General features: G+C 54.1%; 2 protein-coding genes across 4 annotated transcripts; both read left to right on the top strand.

Moving 5' to 3' along the window:
- Positions 1–3,162: 3,162 nt before the first annotated feature.
- Positions 3,163–16,058, top strand: RASSF2 (Ras association domain family member 2). Of its 3 annotated transcripts, none has more exons than XM_054049723.1 (12): positions 3,163–3,298; positions 4,076–4,277; positions 7,125–7,207; positions 9,201–9,276; positions 9,440–9,591; positions 11,190–11,278; positions 12,785–12,936; positions 13,028–13,129; positions 13,299–13,350; positions 13,433–13,554; positions 14,204–14,301; positions 14,735–16,058. In XM_054049723.1, exons 3-12 carry the CDS (start codon positions 7,149–7,151, stop codon positions 14,802–14,804), a joined length of 972 nt encoding a protein of 323 aa, XP_053905698.1. In that variant the 5' UTR covers positions 3,163–3,298; positions 4,076–4,277; positions 7,125–7,148; the 3' UTR covers positions 14,805–16,058. The 3 variants fall into 3 exon arrangements, with proteins under 3 accessions (XP_053905698.1, XP_053905701.1, XP_053905700.1); XM_054049726.1 differs by having other exon boundaries at positions 3,275–3,298; positions 4,152–4,277; XM_054049725.1 differs by lacking the exon at positions 3,163–3,298 and adding an exon at positions 3,749–3,772.
- Positions 16,059–16,952: 894 nt separating this feature from the next.
- Positions 16,953–19,970, top strand: LOC128849196 (shadow of prion protein-like). Its single transcript, XM_054049610.1, has 2 exons — positions 16,953–17,406; positions 19,102–19,970. Exon 2 carries the CDS (start codon positions 19,196–19,198, stop codon positions 19,643–19,645), a length of 450 nt encoding a protein of 149 aa, XP_053905585.1. The 5' UTR covers positions 16,953–17,406; positions 19,102–19,195; the 3' UTR covers positions 19,646–19,970.
- Positions 19,971–22,106: the final 2,136 nt, after the last annotated feature.

Here is a 22,106-nt window from a genome sequence, read left to right as displayed (position 1 = left end):
GCTGCCCCATCCCTGGAGGGGTTCCAGGCCAGGCTGGATGGGGCTTGGAGCCCCTGATCCAGTGGGAGGTGTCCCTGCCCATGGCAGGGGGTGGGACTGGATGGGCTTTGAGGTACCTTTGGACCAAAACCATTCCATGAATCCAAGGGGTTGGGGATTGATGTACATTCTCACCCTCCCCTTGGTGATCTCCAGCCAAAGCGAAGGCCCCTGGGTCCGTGCCAGAGCGGTCACGGGGTGCAGTGCCTGTGGAGATGTCCTGTTTCTCCTCCTGGACAGTGTGGAAGGATAAATCCCCCGAGTGGCACCTTGCCGTCACCAGCGTTTAAACAGATGAGCTGACAGCACCTTGCCTCATCGCCAACCACCAAACGAACTCATTTATTTTACCTGGAGCTGTAACCGGAGATTCCCCTGGAGCCTCGCTCTGTGAGGAGCCGGAACCCTCTGGCCCTCAGCCCTCCAGGTGTCCACGCTGCTGTTGATTTTAAGGACAATTAAGGCACCCAAGCACCTTTCGAGCCACGACCATCCAAACCCAGAGTTTGGAATAAAAATGGCAAAAAGGCACCAAAATGGGCAGTGCGAGGGGGTGAGAGGAGGTCTGGCACCAAAGCCGGGGGAGCAGCTGCTGGAGCACAGCGAGGGATTGCTGATCATCCTGAGCTGCGCGGCATTTGGGTACACGATGAAAACAGCTCTGATCCTAATCCTGATTAATCCCTTGTGCTACTGGGTCAGAGCTCTGGAAATCATTGAGTTTCCTCCTCGAGCCTCACCTAAATCAAAACTCGGCATCAGCTGCATCAACTGAGAGGAAGGGCAGAATCTCCAGATCTGAGGGGTTTCGGAGGGACTGAAACACCCTCAAACGGTGGTTTGGCAGCGACTGAAGAAACACGTGTTAGGTACGCGCAGAGGCCTTTGCAGGAGCCACGTCTCCTCCCCTCTGGTTCCCAGCTGTAACAGCTAACAGATGCTCCTGAGCGAATGTGTAGCCAAATGCGTAATAGTGTTTGGTATTTACTGGCAAAGAGCTGGGGGGTCTTAGGGCTGGAAGGATGGGAAGCTGCCAGGGTGGGGAAGAAGGGAGTTTGGATGCTTTTGCTCAGTCTGGGGGGAAATACATGAATTTTGGAGAACTTTGGAGGTGGTGCTTGATGCTTGGCCCTGACAGAGGTTGTTGACCTCCAGGCTCAGCTACGGGAGCTGAAACTGAAGCAAATCCATGGCAGCCGGTGGTTTAAAGGGCATCAGCCACACTCCCTGCGTGGCATTTAGCACAGAAGGGCTGATCTAACCTGCTCCAAGCGTGCTGTAACATCCCCGTGCGACCAAATACAGGCACTGACTTCAGAGCATCCTTTTCCTGGGAGGTTTTTGGCAGCTGGGAGGGATGCTGGGGCTCTGGCGAGGCAGAGGTTTGGAACTCCTTCCCTGTGGGTTTCGTTCCCCGTGGGTTCAGCTCACGGCCGCTGTGCGGGTGAGGAGGAGCCGGCAGCCTGTCCCAGCCTGGCAGGTTGCAGAGTGTCCTTGTGTGGTGGGAACAGCTCAATTTCCTTTTATTTGGTAAATACTTGGCTCAATCCTTCCCGACCCACCGCGTGCACTGGAGGCGCAGAGCAGGATGCTGCACAATCGGGACTTAACACCAGTTCTGCAGCCAAGTTCCCCCCGTGCTCCCACACCAAACCCCTCTATTTATTATTTCACCCCTCTTGCTCCGATGGCATCCGGCCCGTGGGATGTGGTGGCAGCTTTCTCTCTCTCTTTGGGGCTAAAATCCCTGGCTTTGGGGCTGGGGTTTATGCAGTGCGGGCGGCCGCGGCCAACTCCGCTCCATTGTGCCGCGCGGCCGAGTTCTCCCTGCGACAAAGGGCCTCTCATCTCCACCAGCCTCAAAGATGCTGCTGGAATATAAATACGAGCCCTATCCTGGCTCGCTGTTGCCCAGTCAGTGTTTCCCAAGCCAAACGGCTCCTCCTCGGCTTCTCATCTTTTAGACACAAGTCAAAAAAACAGGGAAAAAAAAAGTAAAAGGGCTGATGGCAACCATGGCCGTGAGCGCTCACTTGTTCTGCTGAGATTATTGCTTTGTTTTTTGGGGTTGGGTTTTTTTTTCCCTTCGTGTGGGCTGTCTCCAGGCAAATTCCTTAAAAAGAAAAAAAAACAAAAAAAAGCTGGGAGAAGCCACAAAGCGCTGGGAAAGGTCAGGAGCAGACAAAGGCAGGGGGACGCGGCCGCTGCTCTTCTGGAATACTGAACACCGCCGCGCTCCCCAGACCCTCAGCGTGAGGGGCGCAGGCAGGATGGGACCCACAGCCGGGACAGAGCTGGAGGCTGAGCACCGTTTCGGAGGTATCCGTGACCCCAAGCTGCAACATCTGCTTCCAGGCGGATTTTTTTTTTTTTCATTTAAAATTATTTCCTCTTCAATCCCCTTCTCGGGGGCGGTTTTGGACCCAGATAAGATCCCGTGGCCGTGGTCCAGAACCAACTGCTGCCAGCGCACAGCCCCACTGCAGCGTCCTGAAGGCAGAATGGTGACGTGCAACGCCTGCACAGCACTGGCACTGAATGTCACGGTGTTTGGGGCATTTTAAGGCCGAGATATCCACTTTAGCCGGGATGACGCAGCCCACAAGGCTCCCTCCAGGGATCCTGCACAGAGCTAGAGCCAATCCCAAGAGCATTTCCAACCTCTGTGCATGGGATGCAACAACCTTTGGGATCCTGGTCCTGGAAATGAGGATGGGGAATCCCTTGGATCCTGGTCATGGCACAGGGGAAGGGGCATCCTTTGGATCCTGGCACTGAGGATGGAACATCCTTTTGGACCCTGGTCCTGGCACAGGGGATGGGGCATCCTTTGAATCCTGGTCCTGGATCTGAGGATGGGGCATCCTTTGGATCCTGGCACAGGGGATGGGGCATCCTTTGGGATCCTGGTCCTGGCACCAGGGAAGGGGAATCCTTTGGTCCTCGCACAGGGGATGGAGCATCCTTTGAGTCCTGGCACAGGGGATGGGGCATCCTTTGAGTCCTGGGGTGCAGCCTGGGTGCCAGAAATAGGGTGAAGCCGGGGCTCGAGGCGGAGCACCGCTGGGATCCCCGTCCCGGGAGCCGCCCCCGTGGCCGAGGACAGGCGTCCCTCGGGATCCGCAGCCCCGGCACCCAGCACGGGGTCTCCGTGGGGTCTCGGGGCCGGGGGTTGTCCCGGGGATCCCGGCCCCGCCCCGGCCCCGCCCCGCATGGGCGGCCCCGCCCGGAGCGGCCGCGACGGCGGCGAAGCGGGACGGTGAGTGCGGAGCGGCCCCGGCAGCCCCGGCCCCGGCAGCCCTGTCCCCATCCTCCCCATCCTCCCCATCCTCCCCATCATCCCCATCTCCACCATCCCCATCCCCATCATCCCCCATCTCCATCATCCCTGTCCCCATCCCTGTCCCCATCATCCCCATCGTGCCCATCCTCATCATACCCGTCCCCAACCCAATCCCTATCATCCTCATTCCCATCATCCCTGTCCCCATCATCCCCATTGCCATCATCTCCATCCCCATCATCCCCACCCTCATCATCCCTGTCCCCAACCCCATCCCATCATCCCCCTCCCCTACCGAATCCCCCCCATCCCCAATCCCCCCCATCCCCATCCCAGCGTGTGGGGCAGCAGCCCCAGGGCTGAGCCAGATTCCAGCACTGAAGGTGGGGGCTGTGCCCACCCTTGGGGGGGATCCAGTCCCCACACCCGGGGGTGGCACCTCTGCACCCAGTGAGCATCCTCAGCGTCATTCACTCTTTTAGGGGCAGCTGGGGGGGAACCACGACCCCTGCGGTTCTCCGATCAGGTCACGGTGCCTTTGCTGCAGCCCCCGTACCCCAGGGTGCAGCCCCCCAGCCCCTTGCCCGTAGCCCACAGAAGCCACTGGGGGCCACCAGCTCTGCTCAGGGGCTCTGAGCGGTCAAGTGCGACCTATGGGTCCCCTCGCTCGTCCCCAAACAAGCCACCACGGTGATGGCATCGCCCACCGGTGGCTCTGCCACCGCTCACCGCTCCCCTCCTTTCCCTGTGCAGGACGGGGCTGAGCAGTTGGGCTGCTGAACAATAGCAGGGCTGGAAAACAATGGGGCTGCTGCACCTTCGCGCTTAGGGACACCGGACGGACGCTCGGAAGACATCCCAGCTCCACAACAGCGCCTGGGCCAGAGCCACCCCTGCACCGTCTCCCGGGAGCTGCTGAGCATCCTCCGTCTAGCCAAGGATCTGCTGGGACGAGGTGAGAGAGATGGTCGTACTCCAGCGCTGCGCAAAGCAGCTTTTAGAGGCATTCGGTGCCTGCGAGTGAGGAATTGTCACTTCCAGCTGACGCTTTGCTCCCGATTGCACTGGGATCGATGCTGGATGCGCCGTTGGGCTGGTTAAAAGCAGCCGTGGTTCGTGCAGCAGGGAGCATCGCAGCCTCCCCAGGGAGCGGGATATTCCCACAATCCCTTGCACGGCCCAGGAAGCCTCAGCTGCACTGAAACCCACGGCTCCTGCCCGAGTGGGGAGATGCCCAAGTGGTGGCAGAGCTGCTGCTGAAGCATCCAAGCGCCAACAGAGGCGACCGAGAAAGCAAAAAGCCCTGAAAACCTTCGCAGGACCAAGAAAGCCCTCTCCCCCCCTCCTGGAAACACAAACTTTGGGAGGTTTTTTCCTACCTTTTCCTAAGTTTTTTGTTGTATTTGAGCTGTACATCTCCCCAGGAGCCGTGCTAAAGCGAGTGCTTGCCCTTGCCCCTCACAGGGCGAGGCTCCCTCTGCACTGCAAGGCCGGAGGGGCTGTGGGGATGCAGAGAAGGTTATTTGTGGGGAGGGGAATAAGTCTGGGGTTTGTCAGGCCAGAAAGTGACTGTGGGTGCAGCAGACAGCTCGTGTTGGAAGGCAGACACGGCTGAAATCCTCCTGCCACGTGGAGTAACCTTGGCCCGTGCCAGGCGTGAAGGGATTACATCAACTCCGAGTGGGGAAACTGAGGCACGGAGAGTGCCGGGTAATGGAGACAGGAACTGAGTTGCTGAGATTAAGCAACCAGTTGGGCAATTTGCACATTGCCAGTGTTTCTGTTTTGCTGATTTCCAGCCTTTTCCCAAAGCCATGGTAGAAAACTGGGGGAGCTGCAGGTCTCCATGTGAGGATATCTGGGCAACTGCCACTCCCTTCCACCCACAGCTCTCGAGACCCAAAAAAGGAAGAATTTGCCCCTTCCCTCTCTTGCTTAGAAGAGGATATGATGACAGAGGCGAAGGTGGCAGCACTGGGGCAGTAAACAGGAAACGCGGCTCCTTGGTGCAGGGGGATGAACCTGATTGCAGGGCTCCCTCCCATCCCCAAAATGAGTCTTTTTTTCATGGAGTTCACCCCCACGGCCCCTCCGAGGGTTCCGGGGCTTTGGCTTCACCCCTTTGCATCACTGTGATGCTGTAGATTGGAACTCCCTGCAGTACCCAGGGCCCAACTTCGGGCTGTGGCAATGAAGGCGTTGGGGTTTTTTTTAGCCACTTTGGTATTTTTGGCACCATTTTTGCATGGGCCAAGCAGCTGTGGCGCTGAATCCTCCCTCTGTGCAGCGGTGACTTCCCCAGAGCTCTTTCATCCGCCCACAGGGGACACCCGCCAGCGAGGTGCCTGGTTCCACCGCGCAGCTGCCAACCCCCGCAAGCAGGTGCCACACGGCGGCCGCGCTGACATTTATCCCAAAGCCACAAAGCCAGCTGCAAAATCCCATCCTAATATAATTTTTTGAGGGACAAGTGGGTTTTATATTGGGTTTATTCCCACTGGATGCAGGATGGGGGCTGATGCCGGGATGCTCGCGTAGGCTGCTCAGGAAACCCGAAGCTTTGTCAGCATTTCCGCTGCGATTTTTCAGCTGCAGGTTTCTCTTCTCCTTTCTCCAGGCAGCTCTGGAGGCTGGGGCGGCTTCCTGCCCTTCCCTGGCCCATTTCTGCCTGCTTCACACCAGCTTTGCTTTTGCAACCTCCTTCTCTGGTTGGAAGGATGATGCAGAATACATTTGCTGTCGCATACAATGCAGTTGCAAGAATACAGCCCGCTGCGTGGAGTAAGAGCGGGGATTGCTGCTGTGCTGAGGTGTCAGGGCCAGGTCCCTCCTCCAACACAGGTTTTACCACGCGCCCTTGGTTGAGGCATTTATCCGCCTGGGAGTTGTGAGTTTGGGGCGGGACAGTCACTTTTTATCTCAGGGAATTGGGAGGAAGCACGCAGCCATGCTGGAGATGGAAGAAAACAGCAGCTTGTGGATCAAATGCTCTTTTCTTGCCTCGGTTTCTCTTCCTGGACAAGGGAAGAGAGTGAAGAGGCAATGGAGAAATGAAAGGCAGAGGGTTTGCATAAACACCAGAGGAAAAGCACAACCCGAGAAGTCCTTTCTCATCACTCAAAACCACCCTGAAGTTCCAAAGAGCTCCGAATCTGCGAGCAACCCCTAAACCTCATTTTAATTCCACTTTGAAGCATCCAAAAATCGCCCACGCACTTTGAGCCAGGACCACTCCCAAGGTGGGATTTTGGGGGAGTTTCCACGCGTTCGCAGGAGGGCAATGGAGATGTTTTGGCACTGGAGGGAACACACAAGGATTCAGCCGGCATTGTGACACAAAGATGGTGGAACTGGCCCAGCAGGCACTGGTGCCTGCGACCTGGTTTCAGGATGGCACGAGGAACACGTCCCATCCGGATCCGCACGGCCAAAGCTTTGTAGCAAAACCCTCATAAAATAAATGGGGAAAAGGAACAAACCCTGCTTATAACCCTTCCAGGTCCAGGGCGTGCATGGATGCTCGAAATGCAAATGTTAGCGTAAGCGTATCTCTGCCAGTATTAAATTTTCAGTGAGTTTACAACGCTTCTCCCTTTATCTGATCTCCCCTCCTTCCCCGTTGGTTTTCCTGGAGAAGCCACAGCAAACTTCACCCACGCCTGCATCCGCTGGAGCCGTTTCCCAACAGCTCTTCCAAAGCCAAGCAAGGTTTTGCCCCTCATTATTGACGGGTGCGTGGCTGGGATGCGGTGACGGGGAGGTTCACGCTGATGCTTTTCTCTCCTCCCTCTTTGCAATTCAGCTCCCATGAAAGAAGGGCGGGAGGATGGATTACGGCAGCTGCGAGGACCTGGTCCCCTGTGGGAAGGACAAATACATCTCCAAGTAAGATGCTCGGCAGGGCTGTGGGGCAGAAACACAGTTGGTTACTTGCAATAGTCCTGGGGGTTTTTACCTTCTGACTGGGAGGAGGGGAGTGACCTTGGGTTTTAACTCGATTCAGTTGGATTTAGAAAGCAAAATCTCTTTGGGGGCAAGAAATGGGAATTTCCTTTAAAAAAGAAAAGATTATTGATGGGATTCCTAAGCTTCAAGCAAAATTTTAACGGGGAGAAAGTATATATGTAGGAATCCCCTCGGTGGTTTTTTGCTGTCTCATAACCCCAAATCCCTGTGATTTTGGCTTCTTCACGCTGGCCTGGTAGTGCTGAGCGCCCGTAAACTCCCATCAGCTGAATTAGTGAGAGCTTTATGAATCAATGCCAGAGGCACCACCTCCTCGGGGATCAGAGCTGGGCTGAGGCAGCCTCGACCGCTTTGGGGTTATTTTACATTATATTTTGGGGTTTTTTTTTTAATTTTTCTTTGTGTTTTTATTTTTAAGTTTATTTTTATTGTTCATTTTCAGTTGGACCAGGGCTCAGACTTTTAATTTGAGCTTGAGGTCAGGGTCCTGAGAAAGTAGTTGACGTTATAAACTTGCCTGCAATAACTTGTGACTCCAGCATGACCCACGGGCTTGGGCTCTCTGAAAATGCCCTTGGTTGTCAGCCTTGTGACTGATTCCACCAAGGTCTGGTGGGTTTTCTTACGTGTTTTTGCACGGCTTATGGAGGGCGTGGTTGCAGAGAGCTTCTCCTTCAATGGTGGTTGCAAAGGGCAACCCCCTCCTCCAGCAGATACCCTCAACAGAGGAGATCTGGAGACAGAAAAAGACCCAAATTTGCCCTGAATTAAGCTAGTTTGGGTTCCCCCCAGCAGCACAGTAGGTTCATGACCCAACCTGGCCCTGGGAAGGAATTCCTGCCTTCTCCCAGATCCTCCAAGTTTCATAGAATCATGGAATCATTCAGGTTGGAAAAGACCTCTAAGATCATCCAGTCCAACCCCACCTGTCTAATAAACCGTGTCCTGAAGTGTCACAGCTACACGGTTTCTGAACCCTCACAGGGATGGGGACTCCACCACTGCCCTGGGCGGCCTCTGCCCGGGCTTCACCACATTTTCAGTGAAGAAATTTTCCCCAATATCCACTCTAAACCTCGCCTGGCGCAACCTGAGGCCATTTCCTCTCGTCCTATCTCCTTGTTACCTGGGAGAAGAGCCCAGCACCCACCTCACCTCAACCTCCTTTCCAGGAGATGCGGAGAGTGATGAGGTCTCCTCTCAGCCTCCTCTTCTCCAGGCTAAACAGCCCCAGGTCCCTCAGCCACTCCCAGAACCCCTACATTCCAGACCCTCCCCCAGCCCCTCAAGGTCTTTCTTGGAGTGAGGGGCCAGAACTGAACCCAGGGTTCGAGGTGTGGCCTCACCAGTACTGAGCACAGGGGGACGATCCCTTCCCTGCTCCTGCTGCCACCCCGTGCTGATCCAAGCCAGGTGCTGTCGGCCTTCTTGGTGCTGTCACCCAACGTTCCAGGTCCTTTTCCTCCAGGCAGTTTTCCAGCTACTCTTCCCCAAGCTTGGAGCACTGCATGGGGTTGTTATGACCCAAGTGCAGGATCTGGCACTTGGCCTGATTGAACCCCATCTCGTTGGCCTTGGCTGTGGATCCAGCCTGGCCAGGTCCCTCTGCAGAGCTTTCCTGCCCTCCAGCAGATCCACACTCCAGACAGCTTGGAGTCATCTGCAAACTGACTGAGGAAGCACCTGATCTCCTTGTCTGGATCATGGATAAAGATGTTAAACAGAACTGACCCAGCACGGAGCCCTGGGGATGCTGCTCTTCACCAGCCACCAACTGCACTGAGCTCCGTTCATCACAGCTCTCGCGCCGGCCGGTTCGGGGGAACTCCACTGGTTGCCGAGTGGTGCCTGTGATGTGCCCCCTCGTTCCTCCACATCTCCTCTTGGCATCTTTCCCATTTTTTCTTTCCAGAAATGAGCTGCTCTTACACTTGAAGACGTACAACATCTACTACGAAGGGCAAAACCTGCAGCTGCGGCATCGGGAGGTAAGAAACCTCTGGGGCAGGGACCCCAATGATCTCTGGCAGCGGCGACGAAACAAGGCAATTGGGTTGGACTCAGACTTGTGAGGTCCATACCCCAAATCCCTCTTAGCGCTTTTCATGGCTGGTTGTGTTTGGAATACTGAGCCACCTGTCTGTCGAGCAGGAGGAAGGCGAGCTCATCGTGGAGGGGCTGCTGAACATCTCCTGGGGCTTGCGGCGACCCATCCGCCTGCAGATGCAAGACGACAACCAGCGCATCCGGCCACCGCCCTCCTCCTCCTCGTGGCACTCGGGCTGCAATCTGGGAGCCCACGGGTGAGTGGAGGGGAAAGAAGGAACACCAACTTCACACCCTCCCCAAGAAGCATTTGCTGGGATGCAACCCCAGCTGCCTCGCCTGGGTCCTTTGGTTTTTTTCCAACATGCAACACCCTGAAGAAGCTGAGTCCAAAATAAAGGAGCTTGGATTGACCTTGCAAAGCCCCCCCCCCACTTTGCAAACACCCCCTCTTGAAAAAAAAATCCTTTTGCAAGACCCCACCATTGCCAAGACCCCGCCTTTGCAAAGACATCTTTTTGCAAAGAACCCCCTGTTGCAAAGACCCCCCTCTTTTGTAAAGGCTTCTGTGTTGCAAAGCTCCACCCCTTTTTGCAAAGCCCCCCTTTTACAAGTACCCCCCACTGCAAAGGCCCCCTTTTGCAAGGCTCCTCCATTGTAAAGACCTCTTTTTTGTAAAGAAATACGCCCTTTTGTAAAGACCCGCTTTTGCAAAGACCCCTCTTTTGCAAAGTCCCCCCCTTTTTGCAAAGCCCTCACCTTTTGAAAAGACCCCCTTTTGCAAATCCACTCCCTTTTGCAAAACTCCCCCTTTTGGTGAAGCCCTCTTTCACTGCAAGAAGCTCCTTCCAGACCCAGGCTGGGCTTGAACTGTAACGCAGGTTCAATGCTGACCTTTTGTTGGAGTGGAAGGAGTTCCCCCGGATCTCCAGTTCCCCTGAGCTGCTCCTGGTCCTGAGGTGCTGGGAGCAGCAGCTCCTGGGATGTCCTGGCCGGGACGGGGTTCCTGGTGTTTGCATGGCAGGTTGGATGCTGGAGCTTCTAAAAAGGCTGGCTTGGCCTCCAGCATCCCTTCCTGGGAAGAGGGCAGCTGGGATAAACCCTTCCAGAGAGCGTTTTTTGGGGACAGGATGGGATGCAGGATTTCTATTGGGCCGCAGGAGCAGGGAAGGGATTCTCCCCCTGTACTCTGCTCTGGTGAGGCTGTATCTTGAATCCTGTGTTCAATTTTGGGCCCCTCTAAGAAAGACATTTAGGGCCTGGAGCACATCTAGAGAAGAGCGACAAAACTGCTGAAAGGGCTGGAAAACAAGGATTACAAGGAGCAGCTGAGGGCACTGGGTTGTTTAGCCTGGAGAAAAGGAGGCTGAGGGGAGATCTTATTGCTCTCTGCAACTATCTGAAAGGAGGTTGTAGAGTTGGATGTTGGTCTCTTCTCCCAAGTGAGAAGTGATAGGACGAGAGGGAATGGCCTCAAGCTGCTCCAGGGCAAGTTCAGATTGGACATTAGGAAAAATTTCTTCACCACTGGAATGGGGACCCAGGGAGGTGGTGGAGTCCCCATCCCTGGAGGGGTTTAAAAGTCGGGTAGATGAGGTGCTTGGGGACATGAGGTGGTTGTGGACAGGGACGGTTGGAGTTGATGATCTCAAAGGTCTTTTCCGACCTAATGATTCAATGGTTCTGTGATTCTATTGCACCCAGGCTGTGCTGCAGGGATGATTTCCTGCCAAAGCCACATGGAGAACGGGCTGTTTCCCATCCTGGAAAGAGTAGCGCTGGGGCTCGGAGGGAAAGTTATCCTGGCTGTCGTTCCAGGTGCAGCTGCCGGCTAACAGGGTTTGGTTTTTGCCAGGTCTGTGCTGAAGCCCAGCACCTTGCCGGACATCCAGGTTATGGACGCAGAGGCCACGCCAAATGCTGAGGCTCCCGGGAGCGGTGCAGGTGAGCTGGGCTCCCACCCCGCTGGATTTGGCTGGGCTGTTGGCAGCAGCTGCCTCAGACTCTGGTTTGATTTGAGAAAACAGAAACCAGGCATTTTTTTCCCTCTAGAAATCAGTTTCCAAAGCAATTCTTTTTAATTTCTTTAATTGCATCAGGAAAGACTCAACCCAAATGGCCCCAAACCCTTCCCCAGGGCTTTTCCTCGGAGAAAAGGGCCCCGGTGGGATGTGGTGAAGAGGAGTTTAGAAAGAAATAGGGCAATGGAGCAAAGCCTTGTGGTATTGGAGGGAAGAGGATGTCAGGATTTCCCCTTCCTGGCTTTTAGGGAGAAGAATGGGTGCCGTTACCATGGGGAAGTCAACAATTCTCCAAAGCCTTTTCCCCTCCCTGGTTTTTCCTCTGTGCTGAGTGGGAAGAGCTTATCCACCTAGCGCTTCGTTAACCCCTTGTTTTGAGCATGAGGCAGCAATGAACAGGACAGAGCTGTCCGACAAGGAATTCCCACTGGAAAAACCTGCTCTATGCATTTCTCTCATTGCATTGGGGCTCTTCTTTTTTTTTTTTTTTATTTATGTAATTTTATGGAAATGCACCCTGGAGGCAGAGAAGAACCAGCTAATCCTTTCAGCTTGGGGATGCTCAGCTGCTTCTTGGCTCAGGGAGGAACTGAGCACTTGCGAAACTCACCGATTCATAAAACTCTTTGCCCTATCCTTGATCCTCCAGCTTTTCCCCAATCTCTTTTTAATCTCACCACTCATCACACTTTTCACCCCCCTAATTAAAGCCTGCCTGGATGATGCCTGTACCTCATTGCACTGAACTAACCCCTCAGTTCTCTTGGCCAGATGACATTAATCCTCTGCCAGGGCTCTGAAAGAAGCCTTTTAGTATATTTTTCCCCCAAAGCCTGCAAAAATCGGTGCGTAACGTGCATGCGCGTCTCCTCGTGAGTGCTTAGTCACTGTGCCCGTGGTGTGCATCTGGAGCGGCGCGCACCAGCGATTTTTCTTGTTGCAGACATGCTTTGAATTAAAACATTGAAGCTCGAGAGGTTCATTAAAAATGGATGAAGAGCTGGTTTATAATAATCTGGACCCAGGCCAGTTTTCACGCTGAGATCTGAAGCGCCGGTCTCGTTTGCCGGTTCTCATTAAAGGAAAGGAGAACAAAAAAAGTTAAATTTGAAAGTGCGAGTAAAGATGCTTGAGTCCCTGGGAGAAGAAGCGTTATCTAGGTAGCAGCCTGGATTTACACAGTTAATTCTGAATTAATAGCCTCCCTCAGGAGCTGGGAGAGAATAATCCAGTAGCTGCCACGGTTTAAACTAACGAGTTAAATCTGTCCTGGGAAGTTTGTAAGGGTGTATTTCAGGGATGGGGACTTCTGCATGCATAGGGAGACTCCCTGGAGCTGTTTTGCAGCAGGGAGGTGCTGGGGTGGGACCCTAGAGGGTCTCACTTGCCCCTAGTCCCGAGCCCCATTCTCCCACTGGGTCTTTTCCAGCCACCAAGCTGCCTCCAGAAGAGACGCCGCAGCTGATGCGGACGAGGAGCGACGTGGGCGTACGACGCCGGGGAAGCACCCGCACCCCCAGCGAGCAGCGGCGCATCCGCCGTCACCGCTTCTCCATCAACGGGCACTTCTACAACCACAAGGTAAGCCCTGAACCTCGCCAGCTCCCTGAAACCTCTCCTGGTGGGTGGTGAAATACAGGGCAGGGGTTTAAATGGACTTTGTACCCCACAGACATCCGTGTTCACACCAGCATATGGCTCAGTCACCAACGTCCGGATAAACAGCACAATGACAACCCCGCAGGTCCTCAAACTGCTGCTCAATAAATTCAAGGTACGTTGGATATCTCCCCATCATGCCTGGGCTGCCCTGCAGGGGGATTTACAGCCCATGGATATAAAAATGCAATAGCGGAGCAAAATAATGGAATGGGGTTTTTAATTTCTGGGGAAGTCTATGGTAGAAACGTGGACCTTTAACAGTGGATTATGTCTCCGTTCAGATTGAGAACTCAGCAGAGGAGTTTGCGCTTTACATTGTCCACACCAGTGGAGGTGAGTCTGCCAAACCCCCCTGCCCGGGGGGGCAAAGCCCCATCACCCACCAGACCAAACCCCAGTGCCTTTGGTGTTACAGAGAAGCAAAAGCTGCGCGCCAGCGATTACCCCCTGATCGCCCGCATCCTGCAGGGCCCCTGCGAGCAGGTCTCCAAGGTCTTCCTCATGGAGAAGGACCAGGTGGAAGAAGTCACCTACGACGTGAGTTTGCCGGCATGAGATGCTCGTTAGCTTTGGATGGGCTTGGGATGCAGCCAGGGCTGGAAAACCGGGGGCACGTCTCCATGCTGGGGGGTGGGGGCAGGAATTGTTTTGCTTCTCTCCCACATCTCCCTGTGAAAACACCCCATCTCATGGGAAAAAGAGTGGTTTGTGCTTCAGGAACATCTTTAAACTGCAAACACCTCAGCCCTATTTTGCCAGCCCAAATCTGATGGCAGCGGAGGGACCACTGCACATTCCTTGGGTCACAAAGGAGTGGCGAAGGGCTCATTTATGCCATCTGCTGACTCCCTCACACCCCAGCGCTGCTTTGCTCTTAAATCAGAGCACAAATGAGGCCCTTTAGGGTATTTGGGCTTAAACAGCACTCAGTGACGCCCTGGGGATCTGCAGGGCTCTCCATGTGAAGGAGCGAAGGTAAAATAAAATAAACCTTAGGTGGATATTTTTGCCATAATTAGTCAGTGGATGTTTGCACAAGCTGATGTTCCTGTCACGCAGAGAAAACAGGGTTTCTTTTCGGGTTTGTTGCAAAAGTCGAGGGGGATGCTGCAAGGTCACCTTCAGCCTTTCAAGGTTGGTGCATCGCTCTCTTCATCGCCCGGCTTGGCATTTCTCTCCCTCCCAGGTTGCTCAGTACATCAAATTCGAGATGCCTGTCCTCAGGAGCTTCATCCAGAAGCTGGAGGAAGAGGAGGATCGCGAAGTGAAGAAGCTAATGCGCAAGTATGCTGGGCTTGGTGCCATCAAAGGGAGATGCTGAGCTTTAAGGACATTCGTCAGGGGCTCATTTCAATGCAGAAAATTCACTTCCACAGCCTTGCATCCCTGATGCGTGCATGAACAATTTGTTCTTGCACTATCGCAGAGTTTTAATCATAGAATCACAGAGTGCTTTGGGTTGGAAGGGACTTTAAAGCCCATCCATGGGCTGATCTTGGATCCATGGGCAGAGACACCTCCCACTGGATCAGGGGCTCCAAGCCCCATCCAACCTGGCCTGGAACCCCTCCAGGGATGGGGCAGCCACCACTGCTCTGGGCAACCTGGGCCAGCGCCTCCCCACCCTCACAGGAAAACCTGAAAATGTTTTAGTTTGAGTTAAAAGCCCACCTTGATGTTGTAAAACTCCTCATTTCCCTGTCCTCCTCCTCTCCAGATACTCCATCCTCCGGCTGATGATTGAGCAAAGGCTGGAGGAGATTTCTGAAGGTCCGACAGCGATGTGAAACCTTTCACCACTGCCCCGGCTCCAGATTGCATTGCATGAAGAGCTGTTTGCCCCCAGGATGTACTGTACTGAATCCCAGATCCCTGTCATTCCTGGAGTGCTGCCGGTGTCCACCCGGCTCTGAGCCAACCCGTCCTCCTGCACCTCCATCTGCGCAGCATCCTCGGGGAGCTCCTCCTCTGCAACTGGAGGTTTTCCCAGCCAGGCTCTGGCCAGTGACAGCTTCAGCCAAAACCTCAAATCCTTGGAAAATCCAGGGTGAAAAAAAAAGAGGAAATCCATGAGCAACGTGAAGCCAATGAGGATGGAGACGAGCAAGGGCTGGAAGTGTTCAAGAGCAAGAATTTCATCTTGGTTTGAAGACGCTGGCTTTGGCGGTGCCTGCCCTTGGCCCTGGGCACAGGACCCGCTGCTCGGTGGCAAGAGAGCACAAATAACTCCTCTTTTTCCTTTGAAAAAAAAGCACATTTCTATTGCAATAATTCACAGGTGACGGGAAGTTTTGTAAATCAATAAGGGGCCGCTGAGAATTGGGGTTTTATGAACACTTCTGCTGCCGAAAGCAAACCTGGGGGCTGACAGCTGGATTCATAGTGAGAGCACAGCGCGATTTTCCAGCGCGATTTCCCTTAACCTGCGCCCGGTCCCATAACTCCCTCCTTCCCCCATCTCTAATTTGCACTAATTTTAGGGATTTTTAAAGAACACCACCATGATGTCAAACCTTTCTGGTCACCACAAGATGCCAAATAGTGCTCGCAGGGATAATTCATGGCACTGAGCATCTCCTGAGGGATGCAGAAGGGAAGGCAAGGGGGTGGCAGGAGGAGGGGAAGGCAGAGATAAAGAGGGGGTTATTCTGTGACTGGGTTTTGCAGCAGTGCCAGCGCATTGTCCTGGTGCAACTGGGACCAGGACTGCCTCTGTTATCACTGTTACACCTGGAAAAACCTCTTTCCTCCTGGGCTAAACCAGCAATATCAATTTTATACCTCGATGTGAACTAAAACTCTGACTTCCTCCCTCCCTTGAGTTTTCGCAATGTATCTTTGTAATTTTGTAAACTTTTAATGGTACCTTTTCCACCTTTAACATGTTAAGGAAAGTACTGTACAGTGAGAGAAAGCTTTTTATGTACTTGGAGGATGACTGTGGCATTGCTTTGTTGATTAACAAGAAAACAAAATATGTAGCAACTTAATACAGAATGAAACCGCCTGAGTTCTAGCCTAGTTTGTTCAAAATAAAGCTCTTTGCAGGTAGAAATGCTGCTGAAATGGGCTCTGCCCAGGCAAGGAGCGAGGAGGGAGAAGAGCAAAACCTGCCTGCATTTCAGAGGGAAGTTTCCCAGGGACAAATGCTCTTTTCCTGCAGTTTTGGAGACTCACAACTAAATTGCTGGAGGATTTAGGTGGAGTGCTAGGCTGTTGCAGGGTTTAGGGTTTTTAGATGATTTATCCCCACACACCATGGTCAGTGGGCTCCGTCCTCTAGATGTTTCTCTTCCAGAAGGTAAAACTCACCTCTAGAAGAAAACCTGCATTGATTCATCTTGTTTTAAACCCACTGAGTTTCTAAACCTGAAGGCATGGAGTGCACCCTCAGCAAGTTTGCAGATGACACTAAGCTGGGAGGAAGTGTGGATCTGCTGGAGGGTAGGGAGGCTCCAAAGGGATCTGAACAGGCTGGATCGATGGGCTGAGATCAATGGGATGAGGTTTAACAAGGCCAGATGCTGGGTCCTGCACTTGGGGCACAACAACCCTATGCAGCGCTACAGACTGGGGGAAGAGTGGCTGGAGAGCTGCACGGAGGAGAAGGACCTGGGGGTGCTGGTTGACTGTGTTCAGTTCTGGGCCCCTCACCACGAGAAGGATGTTGAGGCTCTGGAGCGCGTCCAGAGAAGAGCAACAAAGCTGGTGAGGGGCTGGAGAACAAGTCTTATGAGGAGCGGCTGAGAGAGCTGGGGGTGTTTAGCCTGGAGAAGAGGAGGCTGAGGGGAGACCTTATTACTCTCTACAACTACCTGAAAGGAGGTTGTGGAGAGGAGGGAGCTGGGCTCTTCTCCCAAGTGACAGGGGACAGGACAAGAGGGAATGGCCTGAAGCTCCACCAGGGGAGGTTCAGGTTGGATATCAGAAAAAAATTCTTCACAGAAAGAGTCATGGGGCACTGGCAGAGGCTGCCCAGGGAGGGGGTTGAGTCGCCTTCCCTGGAGGTGTTTAAGGAACGGGTGGATGAAGTGCTGAGGGACATGGTTTAGGGAGTGTTAGGAATGGTTGGACTCGATGATCCAGTGGGTCCTTTCCAACCTGGTGATTCTGTGATTCTGTGATATTCAGTTATTTTCCCCTCCTCGATGCTGAGCAATATGCATCCCCAAGGTTATCCCCAGCCACGCTTTGCTTTCCCCCTGAAGCTGCTGGCCGCGCATTATCCAGCCCATTGAAGCCCATTTATCCCTCCCCACACAGGAGGGGGATACGAGTGACGTTGGCTCTGCTTATCAAAGCTTTATCCGCTGGGAAAAGTCCGATGTGAGTTGAACCCAGCGGGCGCAAACAGGGAGAAGCATCACCAGCGCAGCCCCGGGTGCAAAGGTAAGGGCAGCAACCAGAGCGAGGAGTCGGGGGATGGAAAGAAGAGGGACTGGGTAGATGGCAAAGTGAGAAGTGCTGGGGGTTGGCACACACCTGAGCTGGAGATTGGCATGGGGAGAGCAGCCTGGAGAGGCATCGCACCCTGCCCGGCCACTTCAGCAGTGGCGCTTCCCCAGGGTTGTGATCCGCGGGCTTGGATGCTGTAGGGAAATCAAAAGGGGGGAAATAGATAGGAGAAATACCCCGTGTCTTGATTTTTATGGAGTTTGCCTCCTGGGTTTGTAGCATTTCCAGTGGTGGCGATGCAGCTGCAAGCAGCTGGGAGGGGGGGACGAGGGGTTCTCCAGGTTTTTCTTAACATAAACTACATCAGCTGGAATAACAGGGCAGCAAAACAAGGCAAATTAAATTAATCAAACCCTATTTTTAATTTGAAGTGCTGGGTTTTGAAGGGGGGGTCAGGCCTGGCACCTTCTAGTGGGGAGGGAAACGCTGACACAGGGATGCTGCGGCCGGGGCGGGCGGCCAGGGGGACTCTGCTTTTACAAAAGGCTTTTGTCAACACGGCTTGTGCTATTTTTGGGACAATTTGGGGGCCGCGATGGCTCAGCAGCTTTGGCACAATGAGGCTGTTTGCTCAGCTGGAGGGGCTGCAGGGGGGGAAGTCACATCGGGATGCTCCCGGGGTGGAGAAATGAAAGTCAACTTTGCTCAGGAAGTCGGGAGCATTTGCATTGCACCAAGCTTACAAATACATTAAGTTATCTATATTGAATATGGTAAATAGATTTATTAATGCATTAAGTATATTAAAGACATTAAGTGATTAAGTATATATGGTGCAGTTGCCACACTGGGATGTCATCCAGAGGGACCTGGACAGGCTGGAGAAGTGGGGCTGTGAGAACCTCAGGAGGTCCAACAAGGCCAAGGGCAAGGTCCTACACCGGGGTCAGGGCAATCGCCTTTTTCAGTACTTGATGGGGGATGATGTGACTGAGAGCAGTTCTGAGGAGAAGAACTTGAGGTGCTGGTTGATGGGAAGCTCGACAGGAGCCGGCAACGTGCGCTCACAGACCAGAAACCAACCGTGTCCTGGGCTGCATCCAAAGCAGCGTGGCCGGCAGGGAGGGAGGGGATTCTGTCCCTCTATTCCTCTCTTGTGAGACCTCATCTGGAGAATTGTGTCCAGTTCTGGAATCCTCAACGTAAGAAGGAGATGGAGCTGTTGGAACGGGTCCAGAGGAGGCTACAAAGATGATCCGAGGGCTGCAGCACCTCCCATACGAGGACAGACAGAGAGTTGGGGTTGTTCAGCCTGGAGAAGAGAAGGCTCCAAGGAGACCTTATAGTGACCTTCCAGTACCTGAAGGGGCTACAGGAGAGGGACTTTTCATAAAGGCTTGTAGTGATAGGATGAAGGGGAATGGGTATAAACTGGAGAGGGACAGATTTAGACTCGTCATAAGGAGGAATTTTTTCACCATGAGTGGGGAGGCCCTGGCCCAGGTTTCCCAGGGAGGCTGTGGCTGCCCCATCCCTGGAGGTGTTCAAGGCCAGGTTGGATGGGCCTTGGGCAGCCTGATCCAGTGGGAGGTGTCCCTGCCCATGGCAGGAGGGAGGGAACTGGTTGGGTTTTGAGGTCCCTTCCCATCCTAACTCTTCTATGATTCAGTGATTCTATACTCAATGCAGGTTGGCCTAAGCCAGAGGCAAACTGTGCTGTGCAAGGAACCAGGATCCCTGTGCTCATCGTCCCTCCTGGTGCCCCTCTCGCAGGCTGGGCAGGATGAGGCCCCGCGACGCTTGGTGCTGGGTGGTGATGTTGCTGCTCGCCCTCTTCAGCGACGTCGCCGGTGGCCGCCGCGGCGCAGGTGGGAGAACGGGTGGGCGAGGAGGCGGCGGCAGCGGTGGGCTGCGCGGGGGCTTCCGGGCCATCTCCCGCAGCGGGGGCACCCCTGGCCGCAGCTCAAAGGTGGCGGGGGCCATCGCGGCTGGAGCTGCCGCGGGGTACGGCATGGGGCTTTTGGGGCGCCCACGGCCATCCCGCCTGGGCCATGGCATGCCGGCAGCCCGGCAGCCCCCGCCGGCGGGTGGCTTCCATGCCCCGAGTTGGCCGGACATGGGTGCCAAGCGGGGACCCCCCAGTCGAGCCCCCAGGGACCGGTGCGATGGCATCGGCCCTGCTTTGCTGCTGGCACCCTCTGTCTGCTTCATCACCCACTGGCTGCAGCGCTGAGCGTGAGGAGGGGACCCTCCGGCAGCTGAGCCCGACGGGATTTCTTAGTGAATGACTTTCCTGGGAGATTAGATGTGGCTTGGAGATGTGGAAGAGATGCTCTGCCTCAGTTTCCCTGCACCAAGGCAACAGGACCAGCTGGAGCTGGGCAACCCCCCCTGTGCTTGTGGGGCCACCTGGGAGCTGGCTGGAACCTGCAAAGCCCATCATCACGTTGCATGAGCAAATCCAGCCCTGCAAAGATGTGTGGATATTTGCACCCAGATCGATGCTGGATCAGCCCCGTCGGCGCTCAGCTTTGGCTTCCCATTACACAGCTTTACCAAAAAATGCTCCTTTCCCCCTAAAAGAACACTGGGACTCAGGAGGTGGGGGATGAAAACATCTGCCTTGCAATAAAGTTTGACCTTGAGATATCCTCTCTTTTTCCAACTGAATCCCACGTGTTTAGCACCAGTCGCAACCCAAGGAAGAGCAGTGCCCGGAGGGCAGTGAGGGCGGCAGGGCAGCGTGAGGAGATGCTTGGGGACAAATCCCCCTCCCCATCCCATCTCCCTGGCTTGGATATGATCAAACATGTCCCAGTCTTTGGCATCCCCTGCCCAAACACACTCAGCTGTGGGGCTGACCCTCCCTCGGGTGCCTCATTGTGGGTAGAGGATGCAAATCCTCCCTGGTAAGAACTTAAGAGAAGCAGCGAGACATGCTTTCCTCTCCAGCATCTGTGTTTTCTCCATCAGTTCCTGTCTGGGTGGTTAAACCTTCCCTAAAACGTGCTTTAGCTGTTACTGCTGTGAGCAAAGGAAGTATGAAGGTGCCAAGTGAAATATTCGGGATCCCCAAAAACCCTGTGGGCAGCCGCAATCACCGTCCTCCTGCAGGTAAACCCCTCAACAAAGAATTTTTGAGCTTGGGTGCCTCCCCTTGGAATTAGCAGGGGTTCTGGAGGTAAGAATATCCTTAGCATCTGCCTGGGAGAGCTGTTGAGTAGGATCTCGCCTCTCTTGAGGGGTGGAAGGAGCCCTCGCGGTGTACACTGATTTTTTCTGGGCTCTTTTACTATAATTACCTTAATTTTACATAAGCCGTTTGGCTGCTGAGGGCCCTCACAGCATGAGGAGCAGGCAAGCATGAGATGCCCCTGCGGCCGATGCTCTTAAGGCTGTGATCTCTCCCCTGACTTTGGGACAGCTTTTAGATTGAACAAAACCCACCCTTCCTAGAATGCACCGAGGGGTCAATTTTTTTTTAACGTACCTCTTTAAAATAAACAATAAACCCAGCAGAAACTCCAGCGGCAGCTGAAATTCGCATTTTCCTAGCAAATATTTAGCATCCAGACCTGCTGCGATGAGCAGACTCCACCAAGAGCACCCTCCACTCACAACCCTCATTTACAGCCGGAGCTCAAACGCTGCAGGGTTGATCCCGCACTGGCAACGCTGCATTTGTTCTTGTTTTTTTTCCCTCCTGTCAGCATGTGATACATTGGGAATACACTTAGGGGGTACACTTAGACTGGATGTTAGGAAGAGTATCTTCACTATGAGGGTGGTGAGACACTGGCCCAGGTTGCCCTGGGAGGTTGTGGCTGCCCCATCCCTGGAGGGGTTCAAGGCCAGGTTGGATGGGGCTTGGGCAGCCTCAGCCAGTGGGATGTCCCTGCCCATGGCAGGGGGTTGGAACTGGATGAGCTTTAAGGTCCCTTCCAACCCAAACTATTCCATGATTCTATGAATGCGCTTCCCACCTCCCAGTTTAGCTTCCAGCCCTTGCAAGGGACTGTGCTGCAGGAAAAGCCTTAAAAGCTCCTTAAAAGCCATCGATATCCTTGTTAATCACCTTGGGCTGCGACATTTTGGGGTTGTGAGTTCAGACACCACAGCAGAGCTGCTCTTGATGCTCAGTACTGGGTCCAGCCCTGTTCAATATCTTTATCAAAGACCTGGATTAAGGCATTGAGTGCACCCCTAGTAAGTTTGCAGATGACACTAAGCTGGGTGGAAGTGTTGATCTGCTGGAGGGTAGGGAGGCTCTGCAAAGGGATCTGAACAGGCTGGACCGCTGGGCCGAGGCCAATGGCATGAGGTTCAACAAGGCCAAATGCCGGGTCCTGCACTTGGGGCACAACAACCCTGTGCAGCTACAGACTGGGGGAAGAGTGGCTGGAGAGCTGCACGGAGGAGAAGGACCTGGGGGTGATGGTTGACAGCGACTGACCATGAGCCAGCAGTGTGCCCAGGGGGCCAAGAAGGCCAACGGCATCTTGGCTTGGATCAGAAATGGGGTCACCAGCAGGTCCAGGGAGGGGATTCTCCCTCTGTATTTGGCACTGGGGAGACCGCACCTCGAATACTGTGTTCAGTTCTGGGCCCCTCACCACAAGAAGGATGTTGAGGCTCTGGAGCGTGTCCAGAGGAGAGCAACGAAGCTGCTGAGGGGCTGGAGAACGTCTGACGAG

The sequence above is a fragment of the Cuculus canorus genome, chromosome 26 (assembly GCF_017976375.1).
Source record: "Cuculus canorus isolate bCucCan1 chromosome 26, bCucCan1.pri, whole genome shotgun sequence".
Classification (NCBI taxonomy): domain Eukaryota; kingdom Metazoa; phylum Chordata; class Aves; order Cuculiformes; family Cuculidae; genus Cuculus; species Cuculus canorus.
Note: the sequence above shows the minus strand (reverse complement) of the source record. Positions and strands in the feature narration are given on the sequence as shown.

What these genes read in the sequence shown, in the direction of transcription:
- RASSF2 (XM_054049723.1), top strand. Translation starts at nt 7,149, where the DNA reads ATGGATTACGGCAGCTGCGAGGACCTGGTCCCCTGTGGGAAGGACAAA. An exon ending in TGCAATCTGGGAGCCCACGG is followed by an intron (nt 9,592 to 11,189) that starts GTGAGTGGAGGG and finishes GGTTTTTGCCAG; the next exon opens with GTCTGTGCTGAAGCCCAGCA. An exon ending in CATTGTCCACACCAGTGGAG is followed by an intron (nt 13,351 to 13,432) that starts GTGAGTCTGCCA and finishes TTGGTGTTACAG; the next exon opens with AGAAGCAAAAGCTGCGCGCC.
- LOC128849196 (XM_054049610.1), top strand. Translation starts at nt 19,196, where the DNA reads ATGAGGCCCCGCGACGCTTGGTGCTGGGTGGTGATGTTGCTGCTCGCC.